Source organism: Anolis sagrei, chromosome 3 (assembly GCF_037176765.1).
Source record: "Anolis sagrei isolate rAnoSag1 chromosome 3, rAnoSag1.mat, whole genome shotgun sequence".
NCBI classification, from domain to species: Eukaryota; Metazoa; Chordata; class Lepidosauria; order Squamata; family Dactyloidae; genus Anolis; species Anolis sagrei.
Window position 1 is genome coordinate 181,861,441 of NC_090023.1, and position 21,700 is coordinate 181,883,140.

The following is a 21,700-nucleotide window of genomic DNA, read 5'->3' on the forward strand; positions in this document are numbered from 1 at the left end:
GCAAGAGAGTCGCACTTGGACAAAACATGCCTATCTGGTGATCAGTAGATTGGATTTAATCCTGATTTTATATCTCAAATAACTAGCTACATAATATTTTTTAATGTTTTCGCTATCTATCTTCTAAATCCCAATCTCAAAACATTGTTTATGCTGCTTTGCAAAATAATAATGTAAAAAGGATGCTATCTTGGGGAATTTGAAAGTAATAAAGACTGGGAACCTGAAATCATTGAAGAAGACTCACAAAAAGCCTATTCAACTGTCTGCTCAATCTCCTTTTAGCCTGTTTCCCTTAATCCTGACTTGTTGATTAGATGTCATACAGTACCTCCTAGCTCAGTGACTTTACACAGAAAGCCAGACATTTGCAAGGAAAAGAGGAAATGAAGAGAGAAGTTTTGCTCTCTTTTTTCCAAACACTGTGGGGTACTCAGTCACTGCTAGTGTCGTCTGTTTAAAATTGAGACCAGCGCTGATCAAGCTATTTGCCTTAAAAGGGCAAAATATCTGTGGAAATAAACTTCAGCAAGTTGGAAAGTCAGGAAGAAAGCAGGCACACACAGAGCATGGATGGACTGTGAGTTCTGGAGCAACTTTGATACAGTTGTGTAATTGTACGGTTTTATAACAGAACCACTGAATTACCAGAAGGCTGGACCTTTATATTATGCAAGAATGAAGGGGATAAATGAGACACAGAAGAAAGGATTAAGATTATTAATAGAATAAAGATCTTATAAGTTTGATATAACTGCCCCATTTGCTGAGCTGCCCAATACTTTGTGGCTACAATATATAGTGGTTGCTGACATGTGGATAGACTAAATTATCTTTGACACTCCCTGAATTTCAGTACATTCTACGTAGTCATCAGTGCTTCTTTGAATATATATGTGCGGAAGTAAGGCAAATAGAACATAACAGACATGAATTTCAGTTTATGAAAGTGCGTACTGTAACTATTACCGAAATCGTCTGGTCTTTAGCTAGTATGCACATACACAACACTGTCCTAACTATATAAATAAATATATATAAATCCAATATCTCTTCCTTTTCTGTATTCAAGAGAGGGTCTCCTTAAAATGTCTACCCTAATTATAAATATAACCTAGAAAAGTATCTATATAATGAAAAGAACCTAAGCAAACTAAATTGTCACACACACACACACCCATAGGACAAGTTCAGGTAGAGCATCTTAGATTTCATCCTACTGAATGGTTGTCTGATTAAAAATATTGCACTGTATGACGGTTCAGACAGATATTTCAAGATAATTAACAATACAGCACCATTCTTATAGTGTACGTAGGAAAACCTCATACTGAGCTGGTAAATATGCATCTGGGTTACACTATTATAGAGATGACAGTTCACATGAATAAAGGTAGCTCACAGTCCATTTTTTAAATAAAAAAGAAATTAAAAAACTTCCACATAGAAAACAAAATGACACAAATTGTTAGATTAGGTATCTTTGCCTAAAATTATAGTTTTTCTCCATGGAAGAAATGCTTCATTTTGATTTTAAAGGATGAATACCAGCTTCCTGTCCCTCACCAAATGTGTGAAGTGGCATAGTTCAGTGAAATGATTTCCATTTCAATACCTAGGTGTACAGTATATTCTCTTTATCCACAGATTTTATATCAATGGTCCAAAAACATTCCCCCCTTTCAGGAACTGTTTGTGGACCTCCCTATGTTGTCAATGTGGTTGTATCATATGTTTCCAGCCCACGTATAGTAAAAATACAAACTCGTTATTATCCATGGTTTCTGGTATCTCTCTGTGTGAATATAACATATCACCCTTGGCTATCAGGGTTGTAATGGACTTGCAAAAGTTTCTGAGGCATATGGCATATCTCCTCCACTTTTGCATCCAAAATCTCAAAGGGGATGAACAAGGCTGTGAGTAAAATTACTCCCCCACTTCACACAGTTTGCAGAAGTAGCTTTGGATTTTCATTTCTGGAATCTAATTGGAAAAAAGGCCTCATCCCATGGAAGATACTTCCTACAAGTTTCTTCATATTTCTCATTTAGCATAATAGTGTTAAGTAAGCTCTACCTTTATCCATCTATTCTTCCCAAATATCACAACACAATCACATGTGTTCAGACAGGGAACAACAAAGAGTTCTGCAACTATCATAAAATGTAACATAATTATGATAAGCAGGGTCTTTCATGAATCACTTCACAGAACTATAAGCCATGACAATTTATGGTGCAAAAATTGCTAGTCTACAGGGTATTCATGGGGTTGTTTCTCATGCATGCTGTCATACCACAAAGGCACAGTTCAGCTATCAGTGTCAGTCTTTAAATACAGGTCTGCTCCATTCATGCGTACAGCAGAGCATGAGATAGCACAGCTGAAAGAAAAGAAAGATGTGCATGACCTCCCTATCTATAACTTCAACACACAGACAGACATATGGAGCCCTTCCCTCAGATGAATCATTCCTCAAATCCAGTCCTATAAATAAATCCATCGAGAAGACATGTACTCTGAGGAACAGGATGTGGGTACAAGTCCACTCACACACTGATTTGTCCCTTGAAAGCTCATACTGGAATGTCACTAGGCTAAGCTGTGCTTTGAGCTGCAGGTCTGTAGCCACCTGTAGCTGGAAGAATGGTCCTGAGAGATGAAGGCTACAATCAATGAGAGAAAGAAGTCACAAGAGGCTGTCCTCTGTTTGCTCTGTATCAGCAGCCAGGATGCAGGGGAGCCCTCAGCAAGAAGGATGACAAGAGAAGGAGCAGAAGGAAGATATGAAATAGCAACAGCATCATTCAGATTCAATGACAGCTTCTGGTAGTGCTAAACCTAGGGAACCTGTCAGCCTATCCTAGAGATCTCCCCTCATGCTGAGGCAAGTTTAACTAAAGTACCAGCCGTGCCACCTCATTGACACAGTCAAGGCGAGTAAAGAAGAGAGATTGAAAGAGAGAGAGATGGCAAAAAGACCAGCAACCAAGCATTTTTAGCCTGTGGTTGCTAGGATACTGTGAAGACCCTCCACTGCTAAACAGACTAGGGAGAAATTAAAAAAGGGAAACAGAAAGCACCCTCATGCTTAGGCCTTATGAGAAAACAGCAGTAATGACAGGAATATGCTGCTCTTTCCTCCCTGTCTCCACTAGGCACGGCTGCCAGCCTCCAGTGAAATGCCACGCACCAAAAACCTGGAAACAGCTGCTCCACAGAGGCTGTGGGGAGGACAGATTATTTATATTCTGGAAGCTTAGACACCAGGGCTTCCAGTGAAGGGTCTGCCAGTTCACAATTTGGAAGCCAATTTTCTAGGACACAAATCACCTCCAGCCTTTTGAACAGCCCCGGAGCATTTAGAGAGATCTTATTAATGCCCCGATAATTTCATGAGCAATGTGCAGGAGCACTAAAATGAAGATAAAATTCATATAGCTTTTTTAAAAAATTGCTATTTGTGCAAAAGAGTTTAACTTCAAAATGTCTATCCTGCATACACTTGCAGAGAACTTGAGAAAAAGACTGAGATTCCTTACCAAAGATATGTGAGTTAATGAAAGCCTAGGTGTAGTTTGTATCATGAGAATATTTGTATTTTCATTTCAAATTCCAAAGCTATTTCTGTTAATGGAGGAATATTCTTCATCTGTCTTACTTTTGAAAATACTGCATTTCCTCCTAAGGTACTTAAACAAAAAAACAAAACAAAAACAAAACAAAACAAAGCTATCATGCCACCAATAACAACTCTATTGTTATCATACTCCAAAACATTCCAAAAATTTGTAACGAACCATTCCATACAGGAGTTCTTCCCTTGTTACAAAAGAACTCTCTAACTCAATCTCTTACAATATGCGTAAAGTCCCTGAAATTATTTTAAAATTTCCTATTAGTAAAGTGAATCCCTTAAATGGATAGATGTTGCTAAAGTAATATGTTTTAAACTACAGTAGAGTCTTGCTTTTCCAACATTAATGGGCCAGCAGAATATTGGATAAGCGAAAATATTGGATAATAAGGAGAGATTAAGGAAAAGCCTTAATGTTATGTTATGATTTTACAAATTAAGCACCATAACATCATGTTTTTCAACAAATTGACAGAAAAAGCAGTTCAATACATGGTAATGTTATGTAATAATTACTGGATTTATGTATTTAGCACCAAAACATCACAATATATTGAAACAGCTGTGGATCCAGGCAGGAGGCAGACAGAACATTGGATGAGCGAATGTTGGATAAGCGAGACTCTACTGTAACTAAGTGAATGCTGTCATTTTCTGTGCAACACAATTGTTACTAATTGCCTTTTAAAATATATAACAACTGTAACACTTTTGATATGACAAATAAATAAATCACATCTAACAACAATGGGCCAGCTTAGAAGCAGAGAAAGCCTAACAATGTAGTTTTCTCCATCAATATATAGATTCCACAATCAAGTTATATGATTTCCATCTGAGGCAAGTACCTCCCTCTCCCTAATGATACCAATCCTTCCCCAAAGCCTAACAATTTCTGGCAACCATCTGAAAGTGGCAAGTTTAAAGTACTGTTTCAAAGTCTTGGAAGGATCATAAAAACACTCAGGATCACATATTACTGTACTTTTCACTGAGACAGCTGCTCATGAAAATGTCTCCACCACACGTCAAACCTACTCCAGGGAAGGATGCATTCCTTATGGGATAAAATTAACATGTGGAGAAGCACAAATACAAAAATAAGAAGGAAGCACTTGCATCTTATCTTTCTCTTCTGACTTTTTCAATTGCGTACAAATCCCAGAACCCATAGGGATATTCCAAAGTCTTCTGGAATACTTTTTATTTTGGTAAGGAACTCTTTTGCCCTGTTCCTACTCTTTGCCTTCATAAAGAAGATCTCAAGTCAGCCTTGATCTCTGCCACTTTTGTCAGATAATGAAATTCTTGGGTAAATGCAAATGTTATTAATGCAGATGCTTTAGAGTCTCCTCCCTCATACAAATCAGGCTATATATGATGTGCCGAAATTTTGAATTAAGCCACAAGGTACATAATAACTAATTTCAAAAGCATTTTGCCTTTTATTTGTTTGGCAGTTCAGGTTTAATCAGAGGGCAGAATCTAGCCTCATTATTATCAAGACATTTTAATGAGCAACAGTGGTAAGTGTGCAAAACAAAACCCACCAATATTGATTGATTACATACTTATTTGATAGCTTTTAATAAGAATTATGGGCAGTGACACCCATGCTTTACTTGGAAATAGTGCTCTTGAAATCAATGAATCCTACTTCTGTGTAAGCATATATGCAGCTACAAAACTCATTATTACATCAAGAAAAAAGGAGCCTCAGAAAAAACAAATCCATAAATCTGACTTTTATTAAAATTGAATTCTTTTAAAAGAGTTTTCCTCTTTTATTACTTATATCAAAGCAAATGAATGAAGTCATGTCCCTTTTCTAAACATCAATCCCAGCTAATAAAACTTCAAATTTTACGGAAGGCTGATCATAACATACTATGACCTATCATCTTTCAAAAATACAGTAGAATCTCATTTATCCAACCTTTGCTCATCCAACGTTTTGTATTATCCAATGCAGTCTGCCTCCCGCCCGGATCCACAGCTATTTCAATACATTGCAATGTTTTGGTGCTAAATTCATAAATACGGTAATTGCTACATACCGTTACCGTGTATTGAACTGCTTTTTCTATCAATTTGTTGTAAAACATGATGTTTTGGTGGTTAACTTGTAAAATCATAATGTAATTTGATTTTTAATAGGCTTTTCTTAATCCTTCCTTATTATCCAACATTTTTGCTTATCCAACATTCTGCTGGCCCATTTATGTTGGATAAGTGAGACTCTACTGTAATACTAATGTGACAAGAAAAAAGTTTTCAGTCTTTGATGGACTGTCTATGGGAAATAGCATACACATCTCCAACCTAGGAAAGAGTACAAAGTGTTCAAATAAAAGTGAGAGCTGATCTGTGTACTTCCTTAGGACTCAAGCTAATGAAAAGCCGTAATTAACTGCCTTCATCATTTAATTGGCCATACTGTAAGGCAGACATGTTACTCATAAATAATAGAAAGCTTTATATAATGAGGTCTCCTTCTCCTTTTGACCTGTATAACCATAAGCAGCAAGGAGAAGAATCCATTATGGCAAATATTATCTGTGTTGAATCTGAGTAGGTGAGAGATGTACCTAATGTAGGTGATCATGTCCAATGCTTCTCCACTGAGATAACTTAAACAGGAAAAAGACAGAAAGTTATATTGTGCTCACAGAAACCCATTGTTAAGCGATATATTGTAACCTCTAAAAGCTTCTTACACTTGCATGTATCTTATCTGCCCTATGGGAACTTCAAATTTTGTATTTAAAGCTGTCAAAATCTACCATCTGACAAAAAAAATTATGAAGAGCAACTGTGATGTTACTAATAAATAAAACCATGTAGTGTGTCTTGATGTGAGTCATGAATTGTTTGGGTTTTTTATAAAGTATGTATGCTTTTTCATGATTACCAAACCAACTACATTAAGATTTATAAGACAGTTATGAAAGGAAATTAAGTGTCATGTGAAGGATGTTATATTTCTTCTTCTGAGATTTAGTTTCCTCCATTTAAATAAAATTGTGACAGCAAGCGTGAAACAAGAACAGATGATTTTCCTCAAATTTATTTAAGAGCTTCAAAGCAAGATTTATTACAACTGTCCTTTCAATATGTCCTTTCTGAAAAGGCAAAGCAGCGCAGTGGGAAAAGATTTTGAAACAGGTTTCCCCTCCCTCCACCCTTTGAAAACATTGTTCAAAACCACAGAGAGGAGCAAGATCAGTAAAGACAAGGCAATCCTCCGTGCAAGTGGCAAATGGGTCTCATGCGCTGTGTTCGGGCTTGGTGTCTGTCATAATGGATCTTCCCTGCTCTCTCTTCTAGTTCCAAAGAATGTCAGACAATAAGAAGCTCCCTACTCAGAGTATCTATTCACTCTCCTATGGGCTGTCACTCCAGTTTGCTGATCACCATGTCTGAAATGGATTTTGTTTTATGACAGGCTTTATGGCTCCCTTTCTCTGAACACTTTGTTCTAGCCTCTTTTCCATTCTGTAATTTCTTAAATTCATCACTTATTACCCAGAAGCAACCCATAAATATAGCAAGGTGCTACAAAACTCTCAGCCGTACAGGAAGGTAGATAATAGCTTCTTCCTTATTACCTGAATACATGTAAAGGGATAGAAATATCAGTAGATAAAACATGGACGTCATTAGTACCTTCTGCATGGTCCAAAGCAGAGTGGTAGTGCCCATGCTGTGACTGAAGACGATCTCAGTTTGAATACCAGTAGACACAACTAAGACAATTTGGGTATCAGATGATGGGGAAGACCTCCATCTGGGGCTATGGAAAACTACATCTTCAAGAGATGACACTATCATGTGTCATCTCTTGAGAGATGAACTAGATCAGTGGTTCTCAACCTGTGGGTCCCCAGGTGTTTTGGCCTACAACTCCCAGAAATTCTAACAGCTGGTAAAGTGGCTGGGATTTCTGGGAGTTGTAGGCCAAAAACACCTGGGGACCCCAGGTTGAGAACCACTGAACTAGATGGACAAATAGCTGCATGAGGCAGCTTCCCAAGTACCCATGTTTTCAACCTTTGATCCTCCAGATGTTTTGTACTTCAGTTTTCAAAAGCCTCCATCAGCATATGAGCTCTTGGAGCTGAGGTTCAAAACATATGTGGGACTACAGGTTGAGAACTATGAGGAAGAATATTTTGGTGAAAGCACTTCTGTGCTCTCCAGCATGTAGTCTACTACATTCCTTTGTCTGTGGTCCTGAATATAACTACTACTGATTCAATCGATAATTCAATCTGGATAAAATAGTGAAGAGTAGAGACATCACAATAGCAACGAAGATCCGCGTAGTCAAAGCAATGGTATTCCCCGGCGTAACCTACGGATGTGAGAGCTGGACCATAGGGAAGGCTGAGCGAAGGAAGATAGATGGTTTTGAACTGTGGTGTTGGAGGAAAGTTCTGAGAGTGCCTTGGACCGCGAAAAGATCCAACCAGTCCATACTTCAGGAAATAAAGCCCAACTGCTCACTGGAGGGAAGGATATTAGAGGCAAAGATAAAGTACTTTGGCCACTTAGTGAGAAGACAGGAAAGCTTAGAGAAGACAATGATGCTGGGGAAAATGGAAGGAAAAAGGAAGAGGGGCCACCAAGGGCAATATGGATAGATGGCATCCTTGAAGTGACTGGCTTGACCTTGAAGGAGCTGGGGGTGGCCATGGTTGACAGGGAGCTCTGGCGTGGGCTGGTCTATGAAGTCACGAACAGTCAGAAGTGACTGAACGAAGGAAGCCAACTCATTTAAAATCCATATAGAAGGGGAATAACATTAGCTATACAAGGACTTCCCCCACCCCAAAGAAATTCCTCAGCCTGTCAATATTTTTGACTCCAACCCTGATCATTCTCAAATTCAGCTATAGTTAATCTCAGACTGCATCATGTCTCAGGCAGGTGCAATTTAAATTGGGGCATTTGTTATAACCAAACTTGATTAATTTTGTACTCTTGGTGGAGCATAACACCAAAGTACGCAAAAAATCTTTGTTTTGCTTTTAAAAAAAAGAACTGTTGTGTGAACCTTTACAATTCAAAGCTTTAATATGTATGTTGATAAATTGAACGGAATGTTTATCTTGGTCTCTTTGAGAACTGCAGCATGGGAATATCTTCAGGATTGAAACAATGAACATTCAGTGTGTAAGCCAAGGCAGTGTGCTTTCCAGCTCACCATGTGGTAAACCAGTTGCTTAATTGTTCCAGTGTACACCCAGTGCCCTCAAAGCTAATGAAACAGATTACTCACATTGTTGAGCAGCAATATGGCAAAGATGGAGCAATCTAATAATTGACTTTCAAAATACCTAATTTTTCCCATAGAGGGCCAGTTCGTGAAACTGGAAATCATTCCTAACCTTGTATCAAAGCACTGTAACATATGGATTATGAACCACAAAAATGTGTGTGTGGAAGAGAGCTCATGCGAGTTTCCCATAATTAGATGTCTTTATGACAGAATGAACAGGAAAGGAGCCTCTGGACAGGACTCTAAAATCTGTCTAATCTACTACATCATTTCAAAAGGTAGAGAGCCAGATATTTTCAGTACTTTGCAAACATGGCATGAATACAACACTATTTCAGAGTTGGAGTCAAACAATCATACAGTATACCTTCTTCATTCTAACCACTTGTTTGCATTACACACACACACACATGAAGTTCCCTAACATTTTCAATTCAGATTTTTCTGGAATAATATCTCTAACCTGTGTTAAGGATTTTGAGTACAGAAAAGATTGACCGAGGCTCCTTCCACACAACTGAATAAAATCCCACATCTTCTGCTTTGAACTGGAATATGTATATGGCAATGTGGACTCAGATACCCAAGTTCAAATCTGATATTGTGAGACTATATTCTGGGTTATGTGGCTGTATAGAAGGGCCCTAAGTTCTTGTAATCGTGAACTGATTGATTGATTTATAGAAAGGTACTTTGAAAAGTATGGTTTTCTGTAAAAAGGTAAAGGCTTCCCTTGACATTAAGTCCAGTTGTGTCCGACGCTGGCATGTAGTGTTCATCTCCATTTCTAAGCTGAAGAGCCACATTGTTCGTAGATGCCTCCAGGGTCATGTGGCCGGAATGACTGCATAGAGTGCCATTACCTTCTTGCTGAAGCAGTACCTATTAATCTACTTACATTTGCATGTTTTCAAACTGCTAGGTTGGCAAAAGCTGGGGCTAACAGCGGGATCTCATCCCACTCTCCAGGATTCAAATCACCGACCTTTTGGTCAGCAAGTCCAGCAGCCCAGCGGCTTAACCCGCTGCACCACCAGGAGCTCCATGGTTTTGTGTAGGCACTCTTTAATACTGTACCTCCAATTTAAAAACCCTCTGTATTAGAGGTTTTATATTCAGATATGTACCTTGAGGACAACAGTCTCTGCTGCTTTAAACCTTTTTCCTAAATTAAGAGACTAGATACTATATTTTGAAGTTCAAAAAAGCTCCTCAGATCCAACAGATAATGGGTAACTACATGAGACACATTAAAAAGCTTCTGGTACTTTTATATGTATTAGTCATAGTTTCCTAGCCTCTTCAATACAAGACATAAAAAGCAATCGTAAGCATGTTTAGTGAGCATATCTTGATCAGTTTTGCTCTACCGTTTGGTTTAGATACACTTCCTTGACAGCAAGCCCTATTTAATCAGATTTCTGAATATAAACATGTAGGACTATACTGTCTGCATATCTTACTAGGGCAACTGAATCCACAGCACCTGATTACTATCGCAACCCATACAGCTTCACTTCTTTAAAGGAAGAGCACTGTGCTTCAAATTACCTAAGCTGGTAAGAGGTGCGCACTCTGCCGCATCAGCTGGTGCCACTGCTTAAATTCTAGCATTGGTTGTTGTCAAAAAGAGCAAAGAGACACTGTCTCTCCCACACACACATACACACTCCCCATCTCTAAAAACCCTTGTCAGTTTGACTGCCTCAGTGGGCTTGATGAGCTGTGAAGTGGACCAGACTTCTCTGACAAGACTCAAAATATGAGAAGGAAAAAGTGATGCTGGCAAATGAGCAAAGGAAACGGGGAAATGGGGATGATGCCCTAAGGACACCTAGGTGATGTGCAGAGACAGCCTCATCTATTGTAACTCATGTGGAGAAGCACGGACAGAGTCTATCCAGGGCACTGCTCTGTTTCCCTCCATGGTACCTTCGGGAGGGACCAAAGAAATGGAGATCCTCTCTCCAAGTCACCTATACTCTGGTCAGAGACTTTTGGCAAATTGGTGCATAGAATAGGGCTGCTGCAACACACATATTTTGGCATGCTAGAGTTTAGCCCTTGTAAACATGAGGGAGTATTAAGTGAAAGGAAGAAAATGCAAAGTAAGTGCAGAACATCTTTCCTCTAACACCCAAAGAAATGCAACAAGCTCTTTTACATCTGGGACTAAAGGGCAAGGCTGTTGACACCTGAGGCAGGCTTGAGCTTACTCACTTTTCTTCTGAGAGATTAAGCTTTGGGTTGCTGTGTTTTTGCTCCACCTTGCTGCATTACAGAGTATTCCCCATCCTCCTTAGGTTTAAATAGCAGCAGACAAAGCTTGGGATGAAAGAGTAAAGAGCTCCAAAGCTTTTCGCTACTCAGGAGAGAGAGAGAACCATTTGAGGGTAAAAGGGATCAAAGAACAGCTAAATTCTTCCTCAAAATGGAAGAAGATGATGATAAAGAAAAAGAGGAGAGGGAGGAAGAGGAGGAGGAGGAATGGGGGAGGAAGAGGAGGAAGAAAACTTCTCAGACTGGGAAAGGCAAAGACACTTCTTCAGATGTTGATCCTTCTCATTGGGAAACCAAAGAGGAAAGCAGCCAAGTGGAAAACTCATGCACACACTTGCACCTGCCTTGTGATACCAGCAGCAGTCTGCCGGTAATAACAATTTAAAGAAGGTGCAAAACAGTTTTGCAGGAGGATGCTAAGAGAGCAGTCACAGGTTCTCTGGAATACCTTTTAGCTTTCAATAATACCTTTTAGGTTGTTTTGTGTCATATGGGGTGCTAAAAGAAACCCTTCCTGGATGTGAAGGGAAAACAAGACTGTCAGGAAAATATGTTTAAAAAGGGAGGGGTCAAAAGTCCCCAAAATTCCTTCCAAAAGCAACAGGACATTTCAGTAAACAAAGACGTAGTGGATGGAATGCGACTATTTTCCCCTCCTGGTATCTAAGTGATAGAAACGAGTGCATTTCCTCTCCTGGTATCGAATGAACGGAAAGAGTGCATTTGCCCTATTAGTATGCGAATCTGGCTCATGTGAATTGGAAAAAAAAAACACCCCACACATGAAGACCTTCCCTCACATTTGGTGTAGTAGCCACACAAAAACAATAGTCCAGACAGAACAGCACACCACACTGGAAGACAGTGAGAGGATGCGATTGGAAGAAGGGGAACCCACACAAACAATTTTTGAGGAACTTTCTCTTCCCAGGAAGGGTGTCCCAAAAGTCAGCAGAGAAAGGGAACATATTCTTATATTATACAATATGAGTATGGGGGAGAAGACAGGCTGCATCCACACTGACCTTTATACTAGGATCTGATTCCAGATTATCTGGCAGTTTAGACTCATATAATCCAGTCCAAAGCATATATTCTGGGTTCAGATCCTGGGATATAGGGTAGGATCCAGCCTCACTGTACGTGTGTAGAAAGAGTTCCTTCTAAGGAATGTTTTTTTTTTTTTTGTAAAATATTGTAAGGAATCTTTAAATCAAGGTATCCCTAGTCTCCCTGTGTAAAGTACTGCAAAAGGGCAGAGACAGAGAGGCCCCTTCCACACTGCCTTATATCCCAGGATCTGCTCCCAGATTATCTCCTTATCTCAGATTATTTGGCAGTGTAGACTCATATAATCCAGTCCAAAACATATGCTCTGGGACCAGATCCTGGGATATAAGGCAGTGTAGATTCAGCCTCACTGTGTGTGTAAGGAAAGAGGTGGGCAAGAGTTCCTTCTAAGGGATATTTTTTGTAAAATACTGTAAAGAATCTTTTGTAAGGCAAGATACCCTTAGTGTCCTGCAAAAGGAAAGAGAGAAGCCACTTCCATACTGCCCTTCATCCCAGGATCCGTTCCAAGATTATCTGACAGTGTAGACTCCTATAAGGTAAAGGCTTCCCCAGACTTTGTCTAGTCACATCCGACTCTGGGGGTAATGCTCATCCCCATTTCTAAGCCAAAGAGCCAGCATTGTCCGTAGACGCCTCCAAGGTCATGTGGCCAGCATGACTGCACGGAGTGCTGTTATCTATTGATCTAGTCACATTTGCATATTTTCAAACTGCTAGGTTGGCAGAGGCTGGGGCTAACAGCAGGAGCTCACCCCATCCCGAGGATTCAAACCACCAACCTTTCGGTCAGCAAGTTCAGCAGCTCAGTGGTTTAACCCACTGCGCCACCAGGAGGCATTTAGACTCATATAACCCAGTTCTAAGCATATACTCTGGGACCATATCCTGGAATATAACGCAGTGTAGATCCAGCCTCACTGTGTGTGTGTGTTTGTTTGGTTGTGTGTATTTATATATATACACATACATACAAAGAGGTGTCCAAGAGTTCCTTCTAAGGAATGTTTATAAAATATTGTAAGGAATCTTTTGTAAGTCAAGGTACCCCAAGTCACCCTATGTGTGGGACTACAAAAGGGCCAAGAGAGAGGACACTGCCCTATATCCCAGGATCTGATCCCAGATTATCTGGGAGCATAGACTCATATAACCAAGTCCAAAGCAAATACTCTGGCATAAGATCCCGGGATATAGGGCAGTGTAGCTCCAGCCTCTCTCTGTGCGTGTGTAGAGAGAGGGGGGAAGGGTGGCCAAGAGTTCCTTCTATGGAATAGTTTTGTTTGTAAAATCTTGTAAGGAATTCTTTGTAAATCAAGGTACCCCCAAGTCTCCCTATGAGTGGGACTGCAAAAGAGCACTGCACTATATCTCAGGATTTGACTTCAGATTATTTGGCTGTGTAGACTCATATAACCTGGCCCAAAGCATATACGTTGGGATCAGATCCTGGGATATAGGACAGTGTAGATCCAGCCTCATTTTGTGTGTAGAGGGGGGGGGGGGGGGATGGCTAAGACTTCCTTCTAAAAATAAGGGGTTTTTTTTTTTGTAAAATACTAAAATTGGCTAAAAGGTCCTTCTAAGGCAGTGGTTCTCAACCTGGGGTCCCCAGATGTTTTTGGCCTTCAACTCCCAGAAATCCTAATAGCTGGTAAACTGGCTGAGATTTCTGGGAGTTGTAGGCCAAAAACATCTGGGGACCCCAGGTTGAGAACCACTGCTCTAAGGAATAGTTTTTTGTTTTGTTTTGTTTTTTGCAAAATATTGTAAGGAATCCTTTGTAAATCAAGGTACCCTCAAGTCTCCCTATGTGTGGCACTGCAAAAGGGCACACTGGACTATATCTCAGGATCTGACTTCAGATTATCTGACTGTGTAGACTCACATAATCCTGTCCAAAGCATATACTTTGGGATCAGATCCTGGAATATAGGGCAGTGTAGATCCAGCCTCACTCTGTGTAGAGAGAGAGAGAGAGAGAGAGAGGAGGAGAGGGGTGGCCAAGAGTTCCTTCTATGGAATAGTTTTGTTTGTAAAATATTGTAAGGAATCCTTTGTAAATCAAGGTACCCCCAAGTCTCCCTATGCGTGGGACTGCAAAAGCGCACTGGACTATATCTCAAGATCTGACTTCAGATTATCTGGCTGTGTAGACTCATATAATCCAGTTCAAAGCATATACTGAGATATAGGGCAGTAGATCTCCCTATGTGTGGGACTGCAAAAGGGCACTGCACTATATCTCAGGATCTGACTTCAGATTATCTGGCTGCAGGGGCGGCTCATCCATTACGCGAAGTAAGCGGTCGCAGAACACTTTTTTTTGCCAGGGGCGCCGAGGCACCTCTGTAAATGCCCCTCGACCACCACTTGAGGAGCACCCCCTCAGCTCACAACAGCCATAGCAGTCCGGGGGGAGCCTCGGCTTTCTTGCCTCACTGCTGGGAGATCCTCATCCCAAAGGGGCCGGGCCCTTGACCCTCGCCTCGCCCTGCTCGTTCCTGCTCCACCCGGCTACCGGATGCATGAGCAGCGCCGGCGCTCAATCATTCTCCGCGTTCGATCCCTTCCCCATGACCGGCTCCCTTTCCCGATCCCCCAGCGCTCCACTCGCCTCCTCTCCTCTCCCCAATCCGTGGGTGGGCCAAGGGGGGGAGCCGCCGCACCTGGCCCGCTTTGGGTCCGGAGGCGTGTCTGAAGACCCCAGCATGTGCACCAAAAGTTGCCTCTTCTCCTGACTTTCTCTTTAGCCATTGGGACCAAGAGAGAGAGAGAGAGAGAGAGAGAGAGAGCCCCTCCGGCTGGAGGTATCTCCCACCTCTGCTTCCTCCTTTGTTTTTGCGCCTACTTTCAGGAAAGGTGGGCATCTCCACCTCTCTCTCTCTCTCTCTCTCTCTCTTGGTCCCAATGGCTGAGGAGAAAGTCAGGAGAAGAGGTGACTTTTGGTGCACACGCTGGGGTCTTCAGGCACGCCTCCGGACCCAAAGCGGGCCAGGCAAGGGAGCAAGTGCAGCAAGTGTAGTTACTGGGATGTATAGTTCACCTACAATCAAAGAGCATTCTGAACTCCACCAATGATGGGATTGAACCAAATATGGCACGCTGAACTCCCATGACAAACAGAAAATATATATCAATGCTTGGTTGGGGGGGGGGGGCGCCAAAATACTGTTTGCTTACCGTTGAAAATTACCTAGGGCCGCCTCTGTCTGGCTGTGTAGACTCATATAATCCCGTCCAAAGCATATACTTTGGGATCAGATCCTGGGATATAGGGCAGTGTAGATCCAGCCTCACTGTGTGTGTGTGTGTGTGTAGAGAGAGAGAAGGGAAGGGTAGCCAAGAGTTCCTTCTATGGAATAGTTTTGATTGTAAAATATTGTAAGGAATCCTTTGTAAATCAAGGGACCCCCGAGTCTCCCTATGAGTGGGACTGCAAAGAGCACTGCACTATATCTCAGGATTTGACTTCAGATTATCTGGCTTTAAAGACTCATATAATCCAGTCCAAAGCATATACTGAGATATAGGGCAGTGTAGATCTCCCTATGTGTGGGACTGCAAAAGGGCACTGCACTATATCTCAGGATCTGACTTCAGATTATCTGGCTGTGTAGACTCATATAATCCAGTCCAAAGCATATACTGAGATATAGGGCAGTGTAGATCTCCCTATGTGTGGGACTGCAAAAGGGCACTGCACTATATCTCAGGATCTGACTTCAGATTATCTGGCTGTGTAGACTCATATAATCCCGTCCAAAGCATATACTTTGGGATGAGATCCTGGTATACAGGGCAGTGTAGATCCAGCTGTGTGCGCCTGAAGGTGGCTCTGGGGAATGTGGGCGCAAAGTGATTGTAGAGGAAGGAGAGATGGGGGGGAAGCCAGACAAGACACAGACACAGAGAGAGACACACAGAGACAGAGACAGGGACCCCTCGAGGCGGTGGGTGCTTACTGCGGGCTCTTGGGGTAGAAGGGCAGGGTGACGTGGCTGAGGTCCTGGAGGTCGAAGGCGGTGGGCTCGGCGGAGATGGCCTGCCGCTTGGTCCGCTGCTCGCCCCCTCCTCCTCCGCTTCCTCCTCCTCCTCCTCCACCCCCACCGCCTCCTCCTCCTCCCCCGGGCAGGGCTCCAGCGGCCCCCTGGTGCGCCTGCTGGGTGGCCGGCCGGATCACGGAGCGGTACTTGTCCAGCTCGTTCTGGAGCCGCTGGATGAGCTCGTCCTTCTGGTCCAGCTCCAGCTCCAGCTCGTCGATGAGCGCGTCCCGCTGGCGGAGCTCCTCGATCTTCTCTTGCAAGGCGTACTGCAAATCCCGCAGCGTCCCCATCCTCGAAGGGAGCCGCCAACGCCGCCGCCGCCGACGGAGCCACCTCTCCCCCTCCGCCTCGTCCCACTTCGCGCCAACTTTGCCTGTTGGACTGTTGCTGCTACTCGCCGCTTCCTAGGGGAAGGGAGCCCCCATCCTGGGGAGAAGCCCACCACCCTCCTCCTCCTCCTCCTCCTCTCCGCCTGCTTGCCTGCGTCAGGCCACCAGACTGGAGAGAGACGGAGAGTGAGGAGGGAGCGCGAGGGGCGTCTGCAGCATGCCGCCGCTTTCTCTCTCCCTCCGCCGCCGCCGCCGCCGTTCCGCTATCCCGCCCGCGCCCCCGCCTCTCTTCTTCTTTCTCCTCCTCCTTCTCCTCAGCTGTTACGGCCGCCCCTCTTTCTCCCACCCCCCTTCTCCTCCTTCCTCCGCACAACTCAGCCTCGTAAGAAGAAGAAAAAGGAGGGAGAGGGCTGCATTCCGGGCGCCTTCCTGGCCCCCCAAAGACGGCGCGCGCCGCTTGTTGTGTTGCGTGTTTTCCCGCCGAAGCACGCGCTCTCTTCCGTCTCAGAGGAGAGAGAGAGATCAACCCTTGGAGAGTTCGAAGCGCGCGCGCGCTCGCTCGCGGTGGGGGGGGGAGGGGGAGAGGAGGCGCGGGGGCTTCTTTCCCTCTTCCCAGTCTTCTCTGACAGACTTTAATTTTTGGCGGGAAGTCGGCTTGAGCGCCTCACAAACAGTCCAAAAAACATACACACAACAGAACGTGCGTTAGCTGTCAAGCACAGGTGTCTTTCAACCACTCTGGCCCCGCCAATGGGCGCCTCTTCTTTGCAGAATTAGCTGTCCAGCACAGGTCCTGCCAATGGGTGCCCTAGTTCGATGCTATTGACAAACTGGTGGCCCTTCCACTCAGGGCCCTTCCACACAGCCCTTTATCCCAGGATATCAAGGCAGATAATCCCACATTAGGTTGTTGTAGGTTTTTTCGGGCTATAAGGCCATGTTTTAGAGGCATTCTCTCCTGACGTTGCACCTGCAGGTGCTTGTGGATTTCAATGGCTTCTCTGTGTAGTCTGACATGGTGGTTGTTAGCGTGGTCCAGCATTTCTGTGTTCTCAAATAATATGCTGTGTCCAGGCTTCCAACTCTCCAAGGCACTGCAGACTACTTCAACCAGAGAAGTCAGCCATAGCAGAGCACCTGATGAACAACCTGGACACAGCATATTATTTGAGAACACAGAAATGCTGGACCACTCTCACAACCACCATGTCAGACTACACAGAGAAGCCATTGAAATCCACAAGTGTGTGGACAATTTCAACAGAAATGAGGAAACCATGAAAATGAACAAAATGTGGCTACCAGTATTAAAAAAAAACTCTAAAATTAGAACAGCACAACAACAGAGAGGAAACAAACAAGGACATCTAATCACCTCTCAACAAAAGATTGCCTCAGTCATTGACAGGCCATCAAATGCTAATCAAGGTGCTCAGTTGAAACATTCACACCTAGCTCCAACAGACAAGAGTTCTTTGTCCCACCCTGGTCATTCCACAGATACATAAACCCACTTCCCTAGTTCCAACAGACCTCACTACCTCTGAGGATGCTTGCCATAGATGCAGGCGAAATGTCAGGAGAGAATGCCTCTAGAACATGGCCATATAGCCCGAAAAAACCTACAACAACCCAGTGATTCCAGCCATGAAAGCCTTCGACAATAAATCCCACATTATCCTAGTGTGGAATCAGATGTTGTTGTTGTTGTTCATTCGTTCAGTCGTTTCCGACTCTATGTGACCTCATGGACCAGCCCACACCAGAGCTCCCTGTCTGCTATCAACACCCCCAGCTACTTCAATGTCAAGCCAGTCACTTCAAGGATACAATCCATCCATCTTGCCCTTTGTTGGCCCCTCTTCCCTTTTCCTTCCATTTTCCCCAGCATAATTGTCTTCTCCAAGCTTTCCTTTCTTCTCACGATGTGGCCAAAGTACTTCATCTTTGCCTCTACTATCCTTCTCTCCAATGAGCGGTCGGGCTTTATTTCCTGAAGTATGGACTGGTTGGATCTTCTTGCGATCCAAGGCACTCTCAGAACTTTCCTCCAACACCACAGTTCAAAAGCATCTATCTTCTTTTGCTCAGCCTTCCCTATCGTCCAGCTCTCACATCCATGGGTGACAATGGGGAATACCATTGCTTTAACTATGCAGATCTTTGTTGCCAGTGTGATGTCTCTGTTCTTCACTATTTTATCAAGATTGGTCATTGCTCTCCTCCTAAGAAGTAAGCGTCTTCTGATTCCTGGCTGCAGTCTGCGTCTGCAGTAATATCTGCACCTAGAAATACAAAATCTGTTGCTGCCTCCACATTTTCTCCCTCTATTTCCCAGTTGTCAATCATTCTTGTTGCCATAATCTTGGTTTTTTTTTTTAATGTTTAGCTGTCACCCAGCTTTTGCGCTTTATTCTTTCACCTTGGTTAGAAGGCTACTCAGCTCCTCCTCGCTTTCGGCCATCAGAGTGGTGTCATCTGTATATCTAAGGTTGTTAATGTTTCTTCCAGCAATTTTCACCCCAGCTTTGCATTCCTCAAGCCCCGCACGTCGCATGATGTGTTCTGCATACAAGTTGAATAGGTTGGGTGAGAGTATGCAGCCTTGCCGTACGCCTTTCCCAATCTTGAACCAGTCTGTTGTTCCATGGCCAGTTCTTACTATTGCTACTTGGTCCTTATACAGATTCCTCAGGAGACAGACAAGGTGATTTGGTATTCCCATATCACCAAGAACTTGCCACAATATATGGCAGTGTGGAATCAGATAACCCAGTTCAAAGCAGATATTGTGGGATTTCCTGCCTTGATATCCTGGGATATATGGCTGTGTGGAAGGGCTCTCAGTCATATAACCCAGAATATCAAGGCAGATAATCCCATAATATTTGCTTCAAACTGGGTTATCCGAGTCCACACAGCCATATAATAAAACAGAAGATCAAGGCAGATAATCCACAATATCCACTTTAAATTGGGTTATCTGAGTCCACGCAGCTATATAATACAGGGCCTTTCCACACAGCAATATAACCCAGAATATCAAGACAGAAAATCTCACAGTGTCTGCTTTGAACTGAATTATCTGTGTCCACGTTGCCATATATTCCAGTTCAAAGCAGAAGATTTGGGATTTTATTCAGCTGTATGGATTTTCTGCCTTGATATTCTGAGTTATATGGCTGTGTGGAAAGGCCCCCAGAATATCAAGGCAGATAATCCGTAATACATGCTTTGAACTGGGCTATCTGGCTCCACACTGTCATTTAATCTACCTCAATGTGGATTTTATAAGGTTATGTGGAAGGGGCCTGGGTGTTGTCATTTTTGCAAGTTCTTCTGAGCATTCTCTACCCTCCTTTTCCGTACTACAACTACTTAAGATTTCATAGCATTGATCAACCATAGCAGTTTAAAAGTGGTGTTCAAACTGCCTTACCTTGATTGAAGCAGAGTTTTCCAAACTAATAGTGTGGTCTGCAGGAAAATGCCAAGAACATTACAGACAGTCTCCGGATTACAAACATCAGACTTACAAGTGGTCCATAGTTAAGAACGGGGGTGAGACAACAAGAAGGGAGAGGAATCTACCCCTCTGAAGGGAAATTCACTTTTGGAAGAGTTAGTTAAAGGTAAAGGTTTTCCCCTGACATTAAGTCCAGTCATCTCTGGGGGATGGTGTTCATCTCAATTTCTAAGCCGAAGAGCCGGCGTTGTCTGTAGACACCTCCAAGGTCATGTGGCCGGCATGACTGCATGGAGCGCCATTGGAAGAGTTATCATGTGGGAAGGCTGTCTCCACTGAAGATGTTTCACCAATCCTTAGTTCCAAAATATTCTCACAGGGACAGAAAGTGAGATTAAATCTTCTGAACAAAGACAGCAAAATAAACCCCAGAGTGTTAACCTTTCCGTATGTTATCCAAAACATGTGTGTGTGGCGGGAGTTACACATTAAAATGTACTTATTTTGACTTACAAACAAATTCAGCTTAGGAACAAACCTATAGAACCCATCTTGTTCGTAACTTGGGGACTGCCAGTCTTTCCAGTCAATAAGAGACATAGAAGGTTAGGACTGATCTGATTTATGAAACCCTTATGGCGCTCTGTAACAACTAATTGACAGCTCTGGGTATAAAAAATTGCACACATACAGCTTAATCCAATCTATATTTCTCACACAGATAATGATCCTGAAAGACAGTGCCTCTGTAACTTCCAAAGACCACGAAAGTTAAGTTTGTTGTTGTTCATTCGTTCAGTCGTCTCCGACTCTTCGTGACCTCATGGACCAGCCCACGCCAGAGCTCCCTGTCGGCCGTTACCACCCTCAGCTCTCTCAAGGTCAGTCCAGTCACTTCAAGGATGCCATCCATCCATCTTGCCCTTGGTCGGCCCCTCTTCCTTTTGCCTTCCACTTTCCCCAGCATAATTGTCTTCTCTAGGCTTTCCTGTCTCCTCATGATGTGGCCAAAGTACTTCAACTTTGTCTCTAGTATCTTTCCCTCCAGTGAGCAGTCGGGCTTTATTTCCTGGAGGATGGACTGGTTGGATCTTCTCGCAGTCCAAGGCACTCTCAGAACTTTCCTCCAGCACCACAGTTCAAAAGCATCGATCTTCCTTCGCTCAGCCTTCCCTAAGGTCCAGCTCTCACATCCGTAGGTGACTACAGGGAATACCATGGCTTTGACTAGGCGGATCTTTGTTGCCAGTCTGATGTCTCTACTCTTTACTATTTTATCGAGATTGGACATTGCTCTCCTCCCAAGAAGTAAGCGTCTTCTGATTTCCTGGCCACAGTCTGCATCTGCAGTAATCTTTGCACCTAGAAATACAAAGTCTGTCACGGCCTCCACGGTTTCTCCCTCTATTTCCCAGTTGTCAATCATTCTTGTTGCCATAATCTTGGTTTTTTTGACGTTTAGCTGCAACCCGGCTTTTGCGCTTTCTTCTTTCACCTTGATTAGAAGGTTCCTCAGCTCCTCCTCACTTTCGGCCATCAGAGTGGTGTCATCTGCATATCTGAGGTTGTTAATGTTTCTTCCAGCAA

The 21,700-nt window shown here is 43.1% G+C and overlaps 1 protein-coding gene across 2 annotated transcripts in view; it reads right to left on the reverse strand.

Annotated features, from left to right (window-relative positions):
• Nucleotides 1-21,700, reverse strand: part of PRKG1 (protein kinase cGMP-dependent 1) — a 926,264-nt gene that overhangs the window by 725,128 nt on the left and 179,436 nt on the right. The window contains exon 1 of one of the 2 annotated variants that reach the window (XM_067465712.1): nucleotides 16,238-16,923. The exons of the other annotated variant lie outside the window; for it this stretch is intronic. Within the exon in view, the coding sequence (XP_067321813.1) occupies nucleotides 16,238-16,608 (371 nt within the window). The 5' untranslated portion in view covers nucleotides 16,609-16,923. Of the gene's footprint in view, nucleotides 1-16,237; nucleotides 16,924-21,700 lie in introns of those variants that run through there. 2 annotated transcript variants of the gene reach the window in all.